The 19,910-nt window shown below is 47.7% G+C and overlaps 2 protein-coding genes across 23 annotated transcripts in view; one reads left to right on the top strand and one right to left on the bottom strand.

Annotated features, from left to right (window-relative positions):
* WDFY4 (WDFY family member 4) overlaps window positions 1-19,910 on the bottom strand; it is a 297,261-nt gene that overhangs the window by 35,231 nt on the left and 242,120 nt on the right. For 15 of the 16 annotated variants that reach the window (XR_004176998.1, XR_002524268.2, XM_021943264.2 and 12 more), the window contains 4 exons: window positions 5,429-5,471; window positions 3,835-3,954; window positions 1,107-1,224; window positions 313-422 (listed from right to left, as the gene is read on the bottom strand). Coding sequence is in view for 13 of the 16 variants with exons in the window: in XM_021943264.2 (XP_021798956.2) it covers window positions 313-422; window positions 1,107-1,224; window positions 3,835-3,954; window positions 5,429-5,471 (391 nt within the window). In the remaining 3 variants the exon portion in view is untranslated. Of the gene's footprint in view, window positions 1-312; window positions 423-1,106; window positions 1,225-3,834; window positions 3,955-5,428; window positions 5,472-19,910 lie in introns of those variants that run through there. The other variant, XR_004176999.1, reaches the window with a different exon arrangement.
* The window catches only part of LRRC18 (leucine rich repeat containing 18), a 31,347-nt gene continuing 18,048 nt past the window's right edge, over window positions 6,612-19,910 (top strand). For 2 of the 7 annotated variants that reach the window (XM_031652355.1, XM_031652356.1), the window contains exons 1-2: window positions 6,612-7,567; window positions 11,778-12,107. The gene's annotated coding sequence lies outside the window, so the exon portion shown is untranslated. Of the gene's footprint in view, window positions 7,568-11,777; window positions 12,108-16,043; window positions 16,145-19,910 lie in introns of those variants that run through there. The other 5 variants (XM_017962800.3, XM_009214396.4, XM_003903634.5 and 2 more) reach the window with 5 other exon arrangements.

The raw sequence follows: 19,910 nt of genomic DNA, 5'->3' as shown, positions 1-19,910 counted from the left end.
TCTCCAAGCTTCCTGCTTTTTCTTTTTCCACTAAATCTTATTTATGTTGAATCATTTTTTTCATGTCTCATTTCTTATTTTTTAGAATCATTTTGCAAGACTTTGTTGGGCAGATGTGCAGGTGTAACTGAGGAAGAACAGTCTGCCTTGGCTGGGGAACCAGAATCCTGGAGCCAATGTCAACTGGGAATCACTGGCTAATGATTGAGTTTTTAGCAGAGGCATCCCATCTTTGTTCAAGCCCAAGTCTTGGTGCGTGTGTGTGTGTGTGTGTGTGTGTGTGTGTGTTTACAGAAAGTGGCAGCAGCTCACCTGCAGAGCACAGAAGGCCTGGGTGAAGGGTGGCATCCGGACCAGGTAGGAGGCCACGATGATGGCCGAGGAGTAGTGGGTGTAGTAGTGGCACTGGACGGTCATGTCTCCTGCAACAAAAACATATGCTTGAGGGCGGCTTCCCTACCTGTGCCCACGCGTGGTAGATAGGCGTGCTACACTGTGTTCATGAACAGTGTTAAAAACATACATTCATTGACGTTTAGGAAGTGAACAGACCTAAAGAAAAACATTCAGGCAATAAGGTCACAGGTGGCATGTGAATGTGGCAAAATGTCTAAAGATGACATGTAGATGGACAAACTTTGGGAACTAGAGTCACACGAATGCAGGCTCTGCCGTTTAGAGCCTGTGATCTTGAGCAAGTTGCTTAAACTCTCTAAGTTTCATTTTCCTTCTCTGTGAAATGGACTGCTGTAATATATGAACACAGGTTGACCTGCCCCTGGCAGAGAGAAAGTGCTGAATAAATGTTAGTTTCTTTTGCCATTGCCTGTCCCTAGGCATGGAGTCATTACCTCTTAGCATTATATTTCTCCAGCCAGGTTGCATGTTAGAATCCCCTGGGCTGTGCCACACCAAATTTCTAGAGGTGAAGCCTGGACATCAGTATTTTCTAGAAGCGCCCCAGGCACTTCCTACCACCAGGTTAGAGTCCTCTGTTCAAATGCAATCACTTGTAGGCTAGGTGACCACCTTAATTGTTGTCAACTATCATTTCAGGGCATCCAGAAGAATAACACTGCACAAAAAATCAAGCTGGATCTACTCACCTTCAGTTTTCTCAACTTCTTTAAACCTCTGGATAAATTTCAGCTTCCTTTCCTTGGTCTGAGCCCCCATGGGCTTTGAAAGATCTCGGAAAGTCTTCGGATTCGCCAAGTTCAATGTCTAGAAGGCAGATGTGCAGCTGGAGTTAACTCCCCGGACCCGCTTGTGCCCTAGGAGTCATGCTCTTGAGTTTTATGGTTCTCTTTATTGGTTTACTGTCATTTGGTCTGACCTGCCTCTGGTGGTTAGTTGGCAGGCTGGGGTTTTATGGCCCCAGAGCCAGTGATCCACAAAGACTTAAAAAGGGAGAGATGAAAAATAAGAGGAGGGGAAGATTGAGTTCATACTCAACCTGTTCCAAGTTGACCCAAATCAGAACATGGCCTCCAGCTACTGAAAAGATACTTTTAAAAGAATTTGTGTTATCTATGAGACACTTGGCTCCTAAACTGCATTATGTACTCCAATAGTTCAGGGTCCTTGCTTAGAATCAAACTGATTTTACAGGAAATTAGAAGTCATCTGTTCAGGGAGGAAATGAGAGGGACTTGCTCATTTCTCCTGGAGGTCTACTCCTTTCTTGGCAGTGAAAGCATGCTGTGAGCACCCCTTCCCTCTCTTGGAATACACCACAGAGAAAACAGGACCAGTTTCAGGGCCACGTGCTCTGGGAAACTTTTTCTTTTGATGTTCTGCATGTTAGGAGAGGAGCCAAGAATTGCTGGGGTTTGCATTTCTTTATAGGGGGAGGTACCTGTGTATCTCTCTTTTCTTTTTTCTGAGACAGGGTTTCACTGTTGCTCAGGCTGATGTGGAGTGGAGTGGTCATGGCTCACTGCAGCCTCGACTTCCTGAGCTCAAGTGATCCTCCCACCTCAGCCTCCCAAGTATCTGGGACTACAGGTGCGTGCCACCATGCTTCACTAATTTTTGTATTTTTGATAGAGATGGGGTCTCACTATGTTGGCCAGGCTGGTCTTGAACTCCTGGACTCAAGCAATCCTCCTGCTTTGGCCTCCCAGAGTGCCAGGATTACAGGCATAAGCCACTGTGCCTGGCTCATAACCCTTTCTTTCCACTAGCAGTGAATCCTCAATGTTCCACTGGGGGCCAAGGGTGTCACTATCTCAAATGCCTGCAAAAGCCAGGGGGAAGCAGGGCCAAGAGTGAAACGGCCCCTCTTAAGATCCCAGTGAGTGCTGGAGGGGACACACGGAGACCCACACTCAGCTTTCACAATCTTGCCAGTTCAGAAAAATTCCTAGTTGCCAGATCTCATGGTTTTCCAAAAGATATTGGAAATCCAGACTTTTTTAAAGGAGAAATCTCTTCATTTTTAAGTTGATAAATAATAAAGATTTTAAATACCTAGTATGACCTAAACAAAAAAGACTTGCAAACTACCACTTGCAACATGTGAGTAGGTTTTGTGTTTGAAATGCCTCAGCCTCCGATGGACCATTAGTGCAATAAGCAGCAGCCAGTGCTAGTGAGAAATGTTTTGCTGCATTAAATGTCTTAAGAGGGGACGAGAGGTCACCAAGGACTGAGTCTCCCTCTCCCAAATCCTGAGGGTCTGCCATCCAAGCAGCCCTAGGCAGGACTGGCCAGGCTCATCTGAACAAGTGGCTCAGCCACCTTATGTGCTTTACATACAGTCCAGCACTTCTCCAGATGGCCAGAGCCCAGGTGGCCAGGACACTGCTCCATAGCTTGGTTATCCCCATAGGAGCACAGACATCACATCACCCTGGTCCAGCTGTGGAGTTTTTCTCCCCATCCTTTCCCTGCCTGATGCGGCACAGGGGTGGAGGCTAAAAGAGATGAAGGATCTGTTCTTGTCATCTCACCATCAGCTTCCCCTGTCACTACACATCTCAGTCCAGATACCAGATGAGGCCCAGACACCATCGTCTCTGTTGCTGAACTCAAGTTCCAGGAAGAGTAGCTTATCCTTTCTGTGTGTCTGTATCCCTGTGTCTCTCTCTCCTTTCCTCCCCAGACCCCTCTCCTGCACACGTTGATTTTAGGAACAAATTCCATGGCCCACCTCGCTTGTGACTGCCTCTCCCCACAAGGGCTGACCCATGGCACCATCTTGGTAGATGGCATCAGGTGCCTTCACTGCAGAGAGTAAGCCAGGAGGCCCCCTGGGGCTCATGTTAGCAATTATGCTAGTTGTGTTGATCATTCCACAGGGGGAACCAGGACAGGAACCCAGGCAGCCAAATACCAAAGGCCACAATGGGTTTAAGAGATCTAAGGCCGGGTGCAGTGGCTCATGCCTGTAATCCCAGCACTTTGGAAGCTAAGGTAGGAGAATCATTTGAGGTCAGGAGTTCAAGACCAGCCTGGACAACATGGTGAAACTCCATCTCTACTAAAAATACAAAAAAAAAAAAATTAGCCAGTTATGGTGGTGCACACCTGTAATCCCAGCTACTTGGGAGGCTGAGGCAGGAGAATCGTTTGAACCCAGGAGGAAGAAGTTGCAGTGAGCAGAGATTGCGCCACTGCACTCCAGCCTGGGTGATGGAGTAAGACTCCATCTCAAAAAAAAAAAAAAAAAAAGAGATCTGAACTTCAGCAGCCGTTAGGCCCAGGTACCCATGTTCTGTCATGTGAACATGACAGAAGCTCCTAGCAAAGGCTCTACATACTGACTTAGGGTCTCTATTATCAAGGTCTGAATGCCTGAGGGCAGCTGTGGGTTCCACATGAGGACCTTACCTCTGAGGTGTAGTCTGCGAGGACCCAAGGGAACACTGGGTACTGCATGTAGTCATTGCAGGTTCTCCCAGCCGCGGTGTTGAGGTACATGAGATACTCAAAATTGCTGATGTCCCTTTTCTACCAGAAGAGACGGAAAGGGGATAAACCAAACACATTTGATGCTCCCGCAAGGCCGGGGGTCCCACCCTCAGGCCTCATCAGCAGGCCCTGGCTCTGTGAGTGAGGACAGGCAGCCAGCCCCTCGGTCACTTTGTGCACATCTCATGCATGAACCAGCACCAACTCAGGGACCCACACACAAATTTCAGCATGAACAGAGGCAAGTATATTCGCGAAGCAAAGTCAGCAAGGAAAAAAAACCCAATGCAGTTCAGCATCCAACGCCAAGGATAAGACATGCTTTGGTGTTAACGGTTGGATGCAGTACTCAGAAGTTGACTAAAAGCATAGCACAAATGCTGGGGGTGAACTGACTGCTGACCTACTGATGGTTAGAAAATAAGCAGAGGGGTCATGGCAGTCCCAGAGACAGAGGCCCTCACTCCTGGGCTTGATGGTCTGGCTTCCTCTGGGACTTTGGGAACTGCCTATTCCCTGTCCCTGCCTGTTGGGGTGATGCTCACTCTTAAGGGCCCTCTGCCTCCAGATGAACAGTCGCAAATGGAGACAGGGTCCGTATTGGGAATAAAATCCACCAAGGCCGCTGAATGAGTGAGCAATCCAACATAGTCATCATCTCTGACGTGGGGCCTGTATGCTCAGGGGCTCTCCCTTCCTCAGTCTGCCCCTTGGGAGAGGATTTTGGACCTGAGTGACTAAGACCTACTTTCTCATTGTCCCCCAATCTCTACAACTGCCTCTCTTAGGGTCTCTTCCTTTCTTTGAGATCCCTGGGCTGAATGTCAACTTGTCCAGGCTGGGAGCCACATGTGTCTTCCAGGAACAAGAATTGACACCCATGCCCCGGCCCCTATGTGGCTGTATACATGTGTATCTTCACAAATGGGGTGTGTGTACCCACTGGGAGGCATCCACAGTGTACAGGTACGTGCGCGCGCACACACATGCACGCGCATTCCCCAGCTCTGACTCCAATGTGCAAGATTTGTCCTCCATCACCGAGATTTGGTCAGGGAAATATCTGAGACATTTTGGTAAATTAGAAAAATAAGATCCCGGCCAGGCACGGTGGCTCACGCCTGTAATCCCAGCACTTTGGGAGGCTGAGGCAGGTGGATCGCCTGAGGTCAGGAGTTCAAGACCAGCCTGGCCAACATGGTAAAACCCTGTCTCTAATAAAAATACAAAAATGTACTGGGCCTGGTGGCGGGTGCCTGTAATCCCAGCTACTTGGGAGGCTGAGGCAGGAGAATCACCTGAACCGAGGAGACAGAGGTTGTCGTGAGCTGAGATCACGCCACTGCCCTCCAGCTTGGGCAACAAGAGTGAAACTCCATCTCAAAAAAAAAAATAATAATAAATAATAAGATCCCTTCTTGGTTGATCCACACACTTCCTCTCCATCGCTGGGGCCTGGGCCATTCTCTGGTTTGCATTCCCAGAGGGCTTCCCTCTGGAGGAGCCACTGTACCTGCCACTTCTGCAGCATCGTCCTGTCGGAGCCGGGGTATCTCCTGTGGGACAGAAAACCATGGTGGTGACCAAATATACCAAGGTTAGAACACAAACAGGGGAGAAGTGGGGCTTGCCTGGGCTTCGTGGGGCCAGGGTGTTGAGGAAAGCTGCAGACTTTCCACATCCCACAACGGCTCTCAGCGGGCAGTACAGGGAAACTGTCGTCCAGCTCTTCCTGGCCCACCCTGGCCTGCTGAAGGTTAGGTTCTTGCAGTCAGTGTCCCTCCGCTGTGATACCAGAACAAGCTGCTGCCTCAAGAATTCCAGGGGACATGCAGCCTCAGGCTTGGGGGCCTCCTTCACAACCCACACAGAATTCCCCTGCCACATCTTGGCCTTCTTTATCCCTGCCCTGACCCCCTCTTTTGCTTGTGGATAAAATGTAAACAACACGGAAGGCCATGAGATATGACCTAAGAGTCTCCCAAGAAGTGTCCACAGTCACCAGTTTCTAGTGTATGTTCCAGAAAATGTTTTACCCATATGCCTGCCTATATGCCTACATAGCTTTTTTTTTGTTTGTTTCTAAAAAGCTTCAATCATATATGGGATCACATCGTACACCCGGTTCTCCACCCAGCCTCCCTTGTGCTGCAGCAGCCCTGGAGACCGGCTCACACTGCCCTTTCGCATTCATCTCTGTAGTCGCGGGGCAGTTTTGCACAGCTGGATCCTAACTGATTGACCGCCCCCGTGACAGGCTTTGTTCTCACAACTGACATTTCCAGGAGCACCTTTTGGCACATGTCTCTGGGTACTTTTGTGAGTGTATCCACGAGAGGTTTCTAGCTGTGGTGCCACTAGGTTAAAAAGTGTGAGTATTTACCATTTTGCTACCTATGGCCAAATGGTTCCTTTAAAAGACCATACTAATGTACATGGCTAAAATTAAGACTTACATATCAAACCAATGAAGGCCCATTGTGGACTGCCCTGGTGGGAAAAAGGGTAACAAAAGGCAATATTGGGGAGGGTGTGGGAGGAGCCCTCCTCCTACACCCGAAACGTCTCTTCTGTTCGGCAGGGATTATAGAGCCTGGCTCCTCAGCCTCCAAGGTGCCCCTCTGCTCCTTTTCCAGTCGTTTCTTCCCCAACTCCATGAGACTCTCCTCTACCCCGAAGACTAGGTCTTTGCTCAAGATGCTCCACCACACCAAGCCAAATCATATCCCTTGGCTCCATCCATCTCCTCTGCCACAGTTCTATTCAGGTGCCCGCAGACATCTGAATGCCCACAGACCCAGTCCCCACATACGCTCTGCTCCATTTGCATGGTCTGTGTCAGGACCCTGCCGGGCTCAGTCTGGACAAGGCCTGGCTGCCCGTGTTTCCCAGAGGTACAGTGCCGCTTCACCTTCCCATCGTAGCCCCACTGTCACATCTTCTGTCCCGGGCTCTCCATCCCTCTGCATTCAATTCTTTATTTGGCAGATTTTCCACAAGCAGAAAGTAACTCCCAGGCTGGGATTTACCTCTTCATCCCTAATAGAGAAGTCATCTATTTGGGCCATGTATCCAGGCAAGCAACACCCAACAATAAGCAGAGGCAAAACGTGCTCCAATGTACTGCTTTAGCTTGCAAAGCATCAAGTGAAGATTTGGTTCTCCTGTTGTGTCTGTGACTCTGCCACCCACCCAGTTCTGGAGGGGTAGGCTGCTCTTAAGGCTATAGGCAAGGGCAGAGCCCAAGCTGGAGACAGTGAGGGTCATCGCCTTGAAAAGGACCTGTGCTGAGCCCTCCAGAGCCATGAGCATGTGGAGTTGGCATGCCACAGCCTGCTGATCTAGCTACTCTGTTTTATAAGTTGACAGGGGAGTGAGGACAGAGGAGTGAAAGCAGGGGAGCTAAATGTGCCTGTTAGGATCCAGGAAATGAGATTCAGTTTCTGCTCTCCTCCCTTTCAGACAGGGTTCTAGAATTTTGCCTGTGGTCGTTTGTGATGTTACTATCAGGTGGAATGGTATACAGAAGAAAAAGGCATTTCACCATCCCACTCCTCATTTCATTGGCTATCAGCTCCAAGGAAGTTCCATTATTTCTGGTACCGTCAGAGAAAGACGCCATTACCAGCAGTTCCAGGACACCTAACCAAAGGTGAGTTCTATTTTTTTTAAATATTGTTTTAAAATCATATTAATCTGAAGGCGATTACAGAACTCTCAAAATGATCTATGTGAATTTTATTGGTAACTGGCGATTAGTTGAAAGTATTGCTTTAAGAGTTAATAAACTGCATCGTCCATCATCCATCATTATCATGTAAGTTTTAGATTAAACAAGATGTTGCAAATGGCTCTTGGCTTTCTAATGTGCTCTTGAGATCTGTGGGAGGCAGCCTGTAAAAGCGCTCTGGCCGTGAAGTCAGGGATACCTGGATCTAAATTTTACCTCCACCACTTAAATGGGGGGCCCCAAGCAAGACAGCAAGCCTCTCTGATCTGCCATATCATCCTTGCAACACACTGGCCACACTGGTCACACAGGGGCATGGGAGAGCCAGTGAGACCATGGGTCTGGAGAAGGCTAGCATTGGTGTGGGCATGGAGCTGCTCAACAAGCATGGTCCTGGCTATGCTGACATTGTTCAGGAGCAGGGAAGATTCTTTTCTACTCTGGGAGGAAGGAGAGTGTGGTGGCAGAGTGGGGCCTGCTTCTGGTCAAGACCTGCTTGGTTCTGCCAGTCCCGCTCTGGGTGACCTTAGGATTGTGCGACCTGGGAACCTGTGCACCTGCTCATTCAGCCCAGCAAACACAATCCTCGGGGTTTGCTGGGGGCCTGCACTGAGCTTCAGGACAAGACTGGGGCCTGTGGGCAACTTGGGGTGGAGCAGAGAAGAACCGAAGAACTCGAACGAAGCCAGTGAGGATTGTGGCGGTTACCCGGCCTGGCCTTATTGGGTTTAGCACGGGCAGACATACAGAGGACATCACATCAACCCCTTTATTCCCTTCCCACCCAGGACAGGTGTCCACCTCTACTGGATGACTTCAAAGATGGAAAGATTATCTCTGAATCAGGACATCGTGGGTAGTTCAAGTTCTTCCTTATTTCCAGGGGTCATTTACACCCATCCTGCTTCATTTTTAACCAAATCTCTGTCCTTTACCCCCTAGAGGAGTTTCAGAAGCTTGAGCACTAATGCCAGGTGGCCTAGGGCCTTCCCTACCCCATGCTGCACAGCATCAGTACCTTGAGTTGCCTCATAGTCCTGCTTTGACTCTTCTCCCTTGGGCCAGCTCCACCCTACCCTGAAACCAGGTCCCCAGAGCAGGTGGCAGAGAGGAGAGAGCCAGATGCACGTTCCAAGAGCTCATCCTCCATCGGGGGCTGGCAGAACAGCCTGCGGCGGGGCCTCCGGATATGGTAGGTTAGCCCCCAGACCAAAGGCTCTCAGCCGAGGGACTCATCTGGCTAAAGGCTGCACCCTCTCAGCCCTGGAAGGAGACTGGGGTCTTTGCCCATCCTCTTCTTCACCTGGCACTGGGAGGCTAGGTGTAGCCCTAACATGGCAGACATCTACGGAGGGCCTGTAGGTTAACCTGGGCCCCCGAGCTAATGCAGACACATCTCAAAATCCTGCTGCCTCTCCAAATTATCCCATGTGTTGCCTATTTACAAAAACAGTTTTGAGGACATGGTAAAATGGGTTAGTGAGTGACTGAGGGATTTGACTCTTGAGTTAAGAAGCACTAGGCATACACAAGCCACAATGAGAAGAAAAATCACTTATCTGGGCAAGCTGGAAACACAGGCCTGCTGAAGGGTATGGGCTATTTCTCAGGACAGGAGAAAATAGTCTTGCTTAGCCATTGCCAGGGGAGGCTCCCTGTGTAGGGAATGTGTGAGCTGGGGAGATGTTGGGGGCAGAGTGTGGCAGGGGCACAGCTGTTCAGTGAGAAGCCAAACACACTCCCTCTCTCCCCATTTATTTCTCCTAAGAAGCAAATCTGTATCAGCCTGGACTCTACTTTTCAGACCCAGGTAGGGCATTAGAAATCCATGCAGAGACAGATGTACCCTTTCAAACCAGAGACACCCTGCTGGACTAACAGCTCATTAAACCTCTCTGTCCTATCACTCTTCATTTCCCTAACATGTGGAAATTCTGCATACAGTTCTAGACCTAATAATAACACTTAATTGTTTAACCTGTTAAAAAGTGTGAAGACTTTTTGCCTATTGTCTAATTTCCACAAAGGCCCAACGAATTTACCATGATTTCCATTAACAGACGACGATATGGAGGTGTGGGGCAAGGAGGTGGTGTACAGGCCAGGGAGGTGTAAAATTCATTGTTGGTGTCTACCCTCGGCCTGGCACAGAGCAGCCGGCATAAACACCGATACACTGGCTGTTCAGAGCACCTGCCAGGATCAGACCTTGCTCCAGGGCCCTGACACTGAAGAAAACAAATGCAAACAAACAAAAATCTTCATCCTAGTGTATGAAAAGCCAGCTACCTGACAAACTAATCAGTGGCATATATTTGGCAGCATGACATTAAAAAATGAGCATTTGTAAATTGACCAGATTGTTATTGTACAACCATGCCATAATATGAGGCTGTATATACGTTAAAAATCTGAAAGTTGGCTGGGCACAGTGGCTCACGCCTGTAATCCCAGCACTTTGGGAGACCGAGGTGGGCGGATCACCTGAGATCAGGAGTTCGAGACTAGCCTAGCCAACATGGCAAAACCCCATCTCTACTAAAAATACAAATATTAGCCAGGCGTGGTGGTGGGCGCCTGTAATCCCAGCTACTCAAACCTGGGAAGTGGAGGTTGCAGTGAGTCAAGATCGTGCCACTGCACTCCAGCCTAGGTGTCAAGAGTGAGACTATGTCTCAAAAAAAAAAAAAACAAAAAAACAAAAAAACCCTGAAATTTATATAATACAAAGTTACTGCCAGTTGCCAAAATTATGAGTCCTTTTAATTTTCGTTTTGTTTTTTCTTTTTCTTTTTTTGAGATGCAGTCTCACTCTGTTGCCCAGGCTGGAGTGCAGTGGCGGGATTTCAGCTCACTGCAACTTCCGTCTCCCGGGTTCAAGCGATTCTCCTGCATCAGCTTCCCAAGTAACTGGGACTACAGGCGCGTGCCACCACACACGACTAATGTTTTTGTATTTTTAGAGAGACAGGGTTTCACTGTGTTAGCCAGGATGGTCTCGATCTCCTGACCTCATGATCCACCCCCCTTGGCCTCCCAAAGTGCTGAAATTACAGGTATGAGCCACCACGCCCAGTCTGAGTGCTTTTAATTTTCATAAGGTTTTACATACCTATATTTTAAAATGTATTTATCTTGTATATTTTCCTCTTTCAAATATTGATTTTATTCTTGGGTACTTTATGATTTTTATATTATTTAATTTCAATTTTAAATTATGTATTATATATTCTAATTAGAAGTATACTAGGTAGTAGAATTTGAGGTAATTTTAAATTTTCTAGTCATCTTCATTCAGAAATTTATTTAAATCCATTTGCTGTCTAAATTAAATTATGTATTTTATTTTTTGGACTTAAAACATAATATGGTGATGGTTATGTATTCAAAAATGTTATAGTTAGCGTTCATTTAATGATCTGTTTTGTTTTCATTTCTAAATTGAAGTCATTTTATTTTGCTTTTTTTGTACTTTCCAAAATTTTTACTACTTAAATTTAATTTTGGATTCGAAATTACTTATTTCACTTATTTGCTAATTAATTTATTTTCTAATTTATGACTAGGTGGAAAAATTTAGAGCATTTTAATTTCTTATTTCTGCATATACATTTTCTAATTTTTCTTCAATGCTTTATCATCTGCATAATAATTTTCATACTTAATTTGTTTTCCTCATTTTCTCAATTTCTGGAAATTTAATGTAACAAAAAAAAAAACACTGAAAAAAAAAAAGACCATAGATGCACAAATAGATAATTGCAGCCTTATTCACGATAATGCCAGGCTGGAAACAGCAGGAAAAGCAAAGCACAAGGCTCACTGCTCTATGTTCATTCAGGATGCAGATTTCAGAAACTACACACCAGCATTTAATGACATACAATCAAGTGAGAGAATATGATTACAGGGCTGTATGATTTTATGAGTACTATAGCTACTCTGATTTAACAGTGGAAAAAGGGTGCAAAGAGAAACAAAAAAGTAAGAAATAATTAAATTCAAATAAATAGATGAAAGACAGCCCTCTCAAAAACCAAAGAGCAGAAAAAAAAAATACTTGCACAAATTCAAAGAAAGGGGAGTGATGTTTCATGAATGCTATTAAAGTGAAATATGTGTCTCTTTCAAGAGAAATGTGTGGCTTCTTCCCTGTGTAGCCACATCCGCCTGGCCGTTGCCATGGACAGGGGCTCTGCCTTGATCCTCTCCCACTGACTGCTGGGTGAACCGGAGGAAAAGCCCAACTGCAGGAATCACAGCGGGTGAGCCCTGGGGTTCCCTCCTTGTGGCAGGTAAGCCAGCCTGTTGCGAAATTTGAGTGTCTTAGAGAGCGTTTCAGCCTTGTGTCCTCTCACTTTGCAGGCTGGTGTCAAGACTGCTAATGACCTCCAGGTCCCAAGTCTCTTGTTGCTTGGTGACAAAGTTTCACAGTTGAGAAGGAGAAGCTGGGACTAGCAGGGTAAGTTTTGCTCGGGTGTCGGCCCTGTACTTATCAATTTACTTTAACTGTGCCAAAAAACTGCTTGGATCTCTACTTTTTCTCTTTCTCCCCTTCTTCGAGTAAGCAGCTTTGGAAATGCCTGTGCTCTGAGTATGCTTTATTTACAAAGCCCAGACACCACCTAATGCATTATTTAGGAGAGAAGGAAGCTTGCCTGAGCCCCAGCCAGGAAGGGCAGCTAGCTGGGGCACAGTGGGTGTCCTCGGAGGCCAGGGCACAGGCGAGCCTGGGGAGGCAGGTGTGCGAGTCAGTGGCGCTTTGGGGATCACATGGGATCCTGTCTCCAATGTCTGGGTCTCCATGGTGTTTTTGCTGCTCTACAGGCAGGTGGAGACGTGTTTGAACTGTTTGCTTTCACCCGACCAGTCACCCCTCTAAGGAAACTAAACTGTGACTGCTTGTTCGTTCACGAGGGTCCAGCCCAGCAGAACAAATCTGATTCTTGTTTACTGTAATGGGGTTTGGAGAGCAATCCGTGTTTTAAGAAGTCTAGTGGTAAACTTTTTCTACAAGTTATCCTGAACACTAGAACCCACTAATAAGTGGTTAAGCCCTAAGCTGAGCTGGGCCTTGCAAAGGGGGATTCTTCATGGGACACACGGGAACACACTCCTCAAGTCCCAACTTTTATGACAGGTATAGTGGGAAAAGACAGACCCTCTACTTAGAGTCTTTGTGACTCCACACAAGTTTCTCAGCCTCTCTGAGCCTCAATTGCTGTATCCCTCCAGTGGAGATGAAAATCGACATGCCAGGCAGTTGTGACTCAATTGTAATGTCTATAAAATGCCTGGTCTGTAGTGGGTGGTCCACAGAATCCATACAAAGGGAGGAACCTCATTTTAATGTGCTAAAAATTAGGTAGTGTCTTTGCTTTGCAAAGGGTCCAGCACATAATAAATTCTCCATGCATTTATCAACAACATGGATGCTATGTGAACCAAGTATGAAATAACACTCCCGGCAAATGAAATGGGGACTCAGAAAGGTTAAGAAACTTGTGCAAAGTCACACGTCTAGGAGGACAGGGCTGTGACAGGCCTGTAAGCTGGAGTGATCACATGCCTTCTGGGTTTGAGCCTCAGCCTCCAGGGGAGATGGGAGGCACTGAGACAGCTTCTGTCCACCCTGCAGGGCCCCAAGCCCTGTGGTTGTCTGCAGATTGGTTTGTTAGTGCCTGGTGCTTGGTGCCTCCAGCTTCCGCTTGGGCCTCCAATGGTCTCTCACTGTTGCCCAGCATCAAAGGTGACTTCAGGCCCTTTCTCCCTTCCTATCAGTGGAGAGATGAGAGAGTGAAAGCTAGGTGATGTTTCCAGGCCCCTGAAACCCCAGAACACAAGGTGTGCAACTGAACCACGCCCATGTGTACTCTGCTGTTAGCCCCATTGCCAACTCTCAGCCCATTGCCAATGCAATTCACTGCCAATTTTTCAGTTTCTGAGCTCCCTACTGGTCTCATATAATGGAACTCATCTCAGCCCCTAGAACTGGGTCTAATAACACATGCATGCTTCTTTTTCGGGGAGGGATGAGCCATAAGGATGGGGCTTGACCTGACTAGGAAGAAAGTTTCCCACAGGATCTAGCTCAGCTCCTGCCAGCATCTGCAGAACATGATGAGTCAGGAGCTTCCTGGGCGGCCAAGAGAGCCATCCGACATTGTAAAGCCAAGCTTGCATGGAAAAGCCAGATGGCGGCTAAGTCCATGGGAAAGGGCACCAAAGAGATTCTGGCTCCAGTCGAGGCATGTGCCTTTGACTAGGCCCTGGGTGTTTCGTCTGTGAAGTGGAATGACCAGATTAAATGAGATGACACACATGAGGTACTTAGACTTTGTGCTGAGCAAAAGGAAGAAAAAGATACAGGAAGTGCTAGGCCCCTCTAGCAGTTCCAGCCTGCTCTTGAGTTTTCTCTTTGCCTGGTCCACATATACAATCTAGAAGAATGTTCCATCTACTCTGCTTCCACCACAGAGCCTGGATCCATATGGTTCCTCCTCCGCCATGCCCCTCAGCACAGACTCCCATCCTCTCTTGCCTGCAGCTGGCCTGTCTCCATCACTCTCCTTCCCTGCCTCTGCTGCTTCCCTACAGCCAACGTCATCCTTCTAGAGGGCCTTATGTTGTCCCCTACCCATGAGCACATGGCCCACCTTGCGCTGCCCCTGCCCAGCTCTTCGCCTTCCCCTCCTTGACCTCCAGCTTACACCCTCTTCCTGTCAATTCTTTCCAAAATCCTTCAGTGTGGCGTCTTCTTAGTATTCTAGTTACAGCTCAGATGTCACCTTCTCAGAAAGAACCTCCTCACCCACCTCAGTCTGAGTTAGCAACATCCCCCCCAATATGCCCTGTCTGACTTCGGCATTCTCTGTCACATCATCAGCTATTATTATCTGCAGAGCATTTACACCAACTGCAATGCTCCTTGTTTTTTTTTTCCTCTCTCTCCCTCTTTTTTTTTCTCTGTCTCCGTCTTTTTTTTTGTTTTGCTTTATTTGCTGTCTCTTGAAACGGTAGCTTCATAACAAACACAAAGGTATAGCCTTGCTCACTGCATATCCACTGACCTGACCCATAGTACAACTCCAGTAGGAATTGCTGGACAGACAAATGAATGGGGAGACTGGACTCTAGCCAGCTCTAGAGATTAAAAGTGAGTATAGGGATAATTATATCTGTAAGTAGCTATTATTATATTTCTTTTTCTGTAATCACTAGTAATGTTATTATTAATAATTTGTCAGTGCTTGAAAGGTTGCAAAGATTTCATATTTGGGAATCAGCAAAGATTGTTCTCCAACTCCTCCATCTGAGATTCCTGACCAGTGGGGAGCGGCCCAGAGCAGCTGGTTTGAGGGAGGTGATGGAGACGGTGCAGTCTGGTGACTCCACCAGCATTCCCCACTAGCATCCACCTCTGGTGGTAGAAGCCAGATGACTGTTTATTGAGTGCTCACTGAACACTGGTCACCTAACATTTTTATCACCTCATTCGCTCTTCAAACAACGAGCAATTGACCAATCCATTTTGCAGAGCAGTAAACTGGGATCAGGCATGTTACGGGACTAAACCTGGGTTGGCAATGAAGGGGAGCGGGGCTCACTTCTATTTGCCTCACAGCTCCTACGCTCCCTGCAGCCTACTCACCTGCCTTTTCAAGCACAGCAGGAAAAAAAGGGATAGCTGGCATGACTAATGTGTGGGTGGCCATCCTATCTGGAAGCTGCCAGGGTGCTGCCCTGTCCTGATCACATCATTCTCAGCTCTCCTGGCAATAGTTATGTCTGTTTGCACAAAGTCCTAAGGAAAGCTATCTCTCTTATTGGGGGCAATGCCAAGTGCTTCAGTCATGATTTCAAATAAACCTGATAAAGATTCAAGGAGGGAAAGGAAATCTGAATTTAGGAAAAGTTTCTGCAGAAGAAATTTAGGATTAGACGTTGCAGCATTTTCTGAAAGACAAGGGTCTTCCATGCAAGCAGTGAGCCCAAACTACCCTTTTTCTCCACTAATCTGAAGCATTCTTTCAAAAAGTAGGCCAGTCTTCCCAAAGTTCTTCACCTCTGGTTGGAGGTTGCAGGGAGAAAGTACAGCTTCTGCTTGACGTTTCCTCCCTACATTGCACCATAATACGGGCCACCCGCTCATAAGAGGCCACGTGTCGTTTATAGCACAGCCCTCCGTGGCTGGCTGAGGGTGGGCTGTCCCTGATAGAGTATCTCTGGAGGGAAACAGGAACAGCTGCCCTGGGCTGCCTGCTCCTCCCCCACTCTCAGTGGCCACCTCTTGCATTCCACTGTGACAGCATAAAGTGCCCACAGATGACCTAGGACAGCACTGGCTGCCTCAGGCAACCAGACTGTCAACCTGCTGCCCAATTCCTGTGTCTGCAGAGGTAGGGACACCTCTCAGGTATCCTTTATCTGCAACTGCCCCAGGCAAATCCAGCTCCAGTGAATAACCCCCACCACCACCCTGTCCTCTCCTGAATTCAGGTAATAGGAAAGGAAACAGAATCGTGTGTGTGTGTGTGTGTGTGTGTGTGTGTGTGTGTGTGTGTTTGGAGTGTGAGTGTGCGTGCATGTGTGTGAATATGTGTTTGTAACTTTCTTTTCTGGTTAGAAACAGATTTTATATCTGTCGCAGAGCATTTAAAAACTATGTAGACGTATAAGAAGAAAAGTAAAAAGAGCCCAGGACCATCACCTCCAGAGAGCAGCGTTACTGATATTCTTGGCACTCTTTCTCTCCTCTTTTCTGGGTGTGGGGGTGCATGTGCGCCGGAGAACACAGGGCTCACACGGACAGATGTTTTTTCACTAACATGACATCTTCAGCATTTTGCCTTTTGACACTTTTGGAAAATAATGTTTTGTTTTGTTTTAGTTTCTGTTTATTATTTATTTCATTCTATGATTACACGGTAATTATTTCATCACTTGTCTATTGTTAGATATTTGGGTTGTTTCTAATTTTTTTTACTATTTTAAATGGCACCATCATAAGCATGTTTCTATCAAAAGTCTTATTCTTATTTCCTGAAGGGAGATTCTTAGAAGTGTCCTCTATGTGTTCTCCATAGCCTGGTCCCACCTCTTCTCAGAGTACCAGCCGTTTCCTTGCTTCATCTCGTCTCTTTGCCTTGGCTCCCATGCTTCTCCCCTTGGCCTAACCCAGTTAAGTTGGCTTCAAGTGCGATGCTACTGACCACTCTCCAGCCCCCTAGTGCACTTGTTCTCATGGTCAAACAATCCATCATGCCATCATCTGCGTCTATTTGGAAAGCATCCCTGTCTCCAAGAGGGTACACACTCAGTGACCAACGAATATTTTGTGTGCAAATGACAACCTGAGTTTTCCCGAGGGACCTCTCCCTTAAAACGTATTCATGTACTGGAACTCCTTTAACAGTACATGTAAAAACAGTGAGTCAAGTTGATTATGCAGCAGCTGACTCTCAGCTATGAATCTGGGACAAAGCTGAGAGCTGAGACCCTTTCTGAGGGCATGGGAATCGGGATTGACCTTGGAAGCACCTAGAATGTGTCTATTAAACTAGTATTGACCAAGGGCCTACTCTGTGCTAGGAACTGAGATGGACAAGTGGACAAGACAGGCCATGTGTCCTGGGGTAGGTGGGGGAGGAGAACGAGAGATAGATAGTAAATGCAAGATTAACAAGTAATGCATCATAAACTACATTTAGATGCCAGATGCTATGGAGGAGAAGTGCAGAGAAATAAGGGGCATCAGTGTGTGGGGGAAGGTCAGTCTGCATTATTAATTGGGGGTGGATGGAAGAAGAGGTGTCGAGTCTGATGCCACAGTTTGGGCCCTGAGTGTCCACAGGAGGCCAAGGCTGTCAGCCCAGCTGGAAGGGGCTGTGGTGGAGCAGCTGGCTGGGAGCTGGGTTTGGGACAGGCAGGGTTTGAGATGCTTAAAATCATCCAAGGAGAAATGCTAAGTAGGCAGTAGGCTAAGTGAGTCCAGAATTGGGGAGCAAGGTCCAGGCAAGAACCAAACACTGGGGAATTGTTAGTGTATAGATCATATTCAAAGCAATGAGACTAGGTGGGCTCACCCCAAGGCAGTGAGTGTAGACCAGCACGATGAGTGTAGGCAGAGAGGAGGAGCAAGGGGCTTGGCCATGGCCCTCAGGGGGCGCATGGCAGAGGCAGCCTCTAACCCACTCAATCAACTTCCTCCCATGCCTGGGCTATTTCCACTGCCCCCTGATGCCTACACTCACTGGCCTGGAGTATGGGGTCCAACACATGGTAGCTTCCTGCTGGAGCCCAGAGGCTATGAGATCAGTCCAGTGCAACCCCATGCCTGGTACCAGCCTCAGGGCTGGGTTTCTCCTGTTTATTTACTTACCTTTTATTGTGCCTCCTCCCACCCTCCCTTCCTTTCCTCCTTCCTTCTTTCTTCCTCTGTCCTCCTCCTCTCCTTCCTCTTGTTGTCCATCCCCTCCTCTCTGCAATGAGGCCTTTCCACTGGATGTTTCCTCCATCTGAAATCCTCTGCCTGAATTCTCACTTTGTCTGATCTCTGCTCAGGTATCATCTGCTCAGGCCCCAAAGAGGGCCCTCCTGGCCTCCCCATTCTAAAAAAGCACATCTTCCAAGTCTTCTCTCTTCTACTCTATGTCTCTATCCTGACTCTTTCTTTTTTTTTTTTTTTTTTTGAGATGGAGTCTTGCTCTGTTGCCCAGGCTGGAGTGCAGTGGCGTGATCTCTGCTCACTGCAAGCTCTGCCTCCCTGGTTCATGCCATTCTCCTGCCTCAGCCTCTCCAAGTAGCTGGGACTACAGGCGCCTGACACCAAGCCCGGCTAATTTTTTTGTATTTTTAGTAGAGATGGGGTTTCACCGTGGTCTCGATCTCCTGACCTTGTGATCTGCCCACCTTGGCCTCCCAAAGTGCTGGGATTACAAGCATGAGCCACCACGCCCGGCCTATCCTGACTCTTTCTAACATCCATCATCTTATTTTTGCTTGATTCTTCTTCTAGAATGTGAGCAGGACGTTCACTTTGTTTGCTGCCTGGAACAGTGCCTCGTTCATAGCAGGTTTTCAACAAATACTGTTGATGAGTGAATGACTTCAAAGGACCATGGGAAGTTCAACTGTGTCCTTAGAGTTGACCCTCAGCATTCTCCTTCGCAGTCATTTCACACCTTCCCAGGTGGTAGGTGGTCAGCAAAGCTGCCGCAGAGCTGCGAGCTGTCCTGCAGCAGACAGGGTGCTACAGTGGACTCTGGGCTGTGTCGCCAGTGGGCTCTCACCAGAACTAGAGGGTGTGCAGTGCAGAAAGAATTCCACGTGAGGAGATGCCCCAGCATGATACAAGGGGGCCTGTGCAGCTCAAAGGAGCAATGTGTCCTCTTGGCCCCCCAGGATAAATTAACTGAAGCCTGCACTCAGGGAGGCGGGGGTCACGGTCCATAAGGACACTGGGCTGCAGGGTCTGAATGGGGTTTCTACTGGGCTGGCACGTGGAGTCCGGGCTCCCCAGTTGGTCAGTCGTGTGGTCCCATCCATGCTGCTGCCTCCTGTGCTAACCCCCGCCAACACACACACACATACACAAACACACACACACGTCAAAACCAAAGCCTCCAAGGGCCATGCATTGCCCTCCCCTGACCTTGGGGAAGCAGCCACTTTTACATCCTCTTTACAGGAGTTCAGGCTGAAGCTTGTGGGATTCAGGAGACCATCCAGGGTCATGGGAAAGGTAAACGGGGGGCTGGGCACACCCACCACAGCCAAAGCCCTGGCACATTTCCCCTGCCAAGCTGCTTCTCTGAGGCCCAGTTTCCTAATCTGCGGGAGGAGAGGAGCTGTGAGGAGAAAACAGAGTAACACCTGTCTGGCAATGGCAGCGCTTAAAGCACATTGGGTGGAATGGAATCACTGCTCACCTCATGGGCTTCAAAGGGGCCAGGTCTGCCTTTGGTTCTTTGACTTCTGCTTCTGTTGAGGTTGGTCTGTGTGTTTTGAACGTAGGGTGGATGAACAAGGCATTTCTAGTCTGTTACACTAATCATCTTAATATTTTATTTTAATTGTAAGCCACCAATTCCCTTTTGTTCCTTTAACAAATCCAATTAAAACAGAGTACATCCAGAATTACAAAATAGATGCTATTAAACCAATAAGAAATCATAATCTTTTGTTATTGGGCCATGTGACCTCCTGGGAACTTTTGCTCCAAATAAAAGTTGATTTCTTATTATCCGCTAGGGGAAAGGGGGCA

This window comes from Papio anubis, chromosome 11, assembly GCF_008728515.1.
Source record: "Papio anubis isolate 15944 chromosome 11, Panubis1.0, whole genome shotgun sequence".
In the NCBI taxonomy this organism is placed as follows: Eukaryota; Metazoa; Chordata; class Mammalia; order Primates; family Cercopithecidae; genus Papio; species Papio anubis.
The sequence above is the reverse complement of the archived record's forward strand: the minus strand, read 5'-3'. Positions and strand labels throughout refer to the sequence as shown.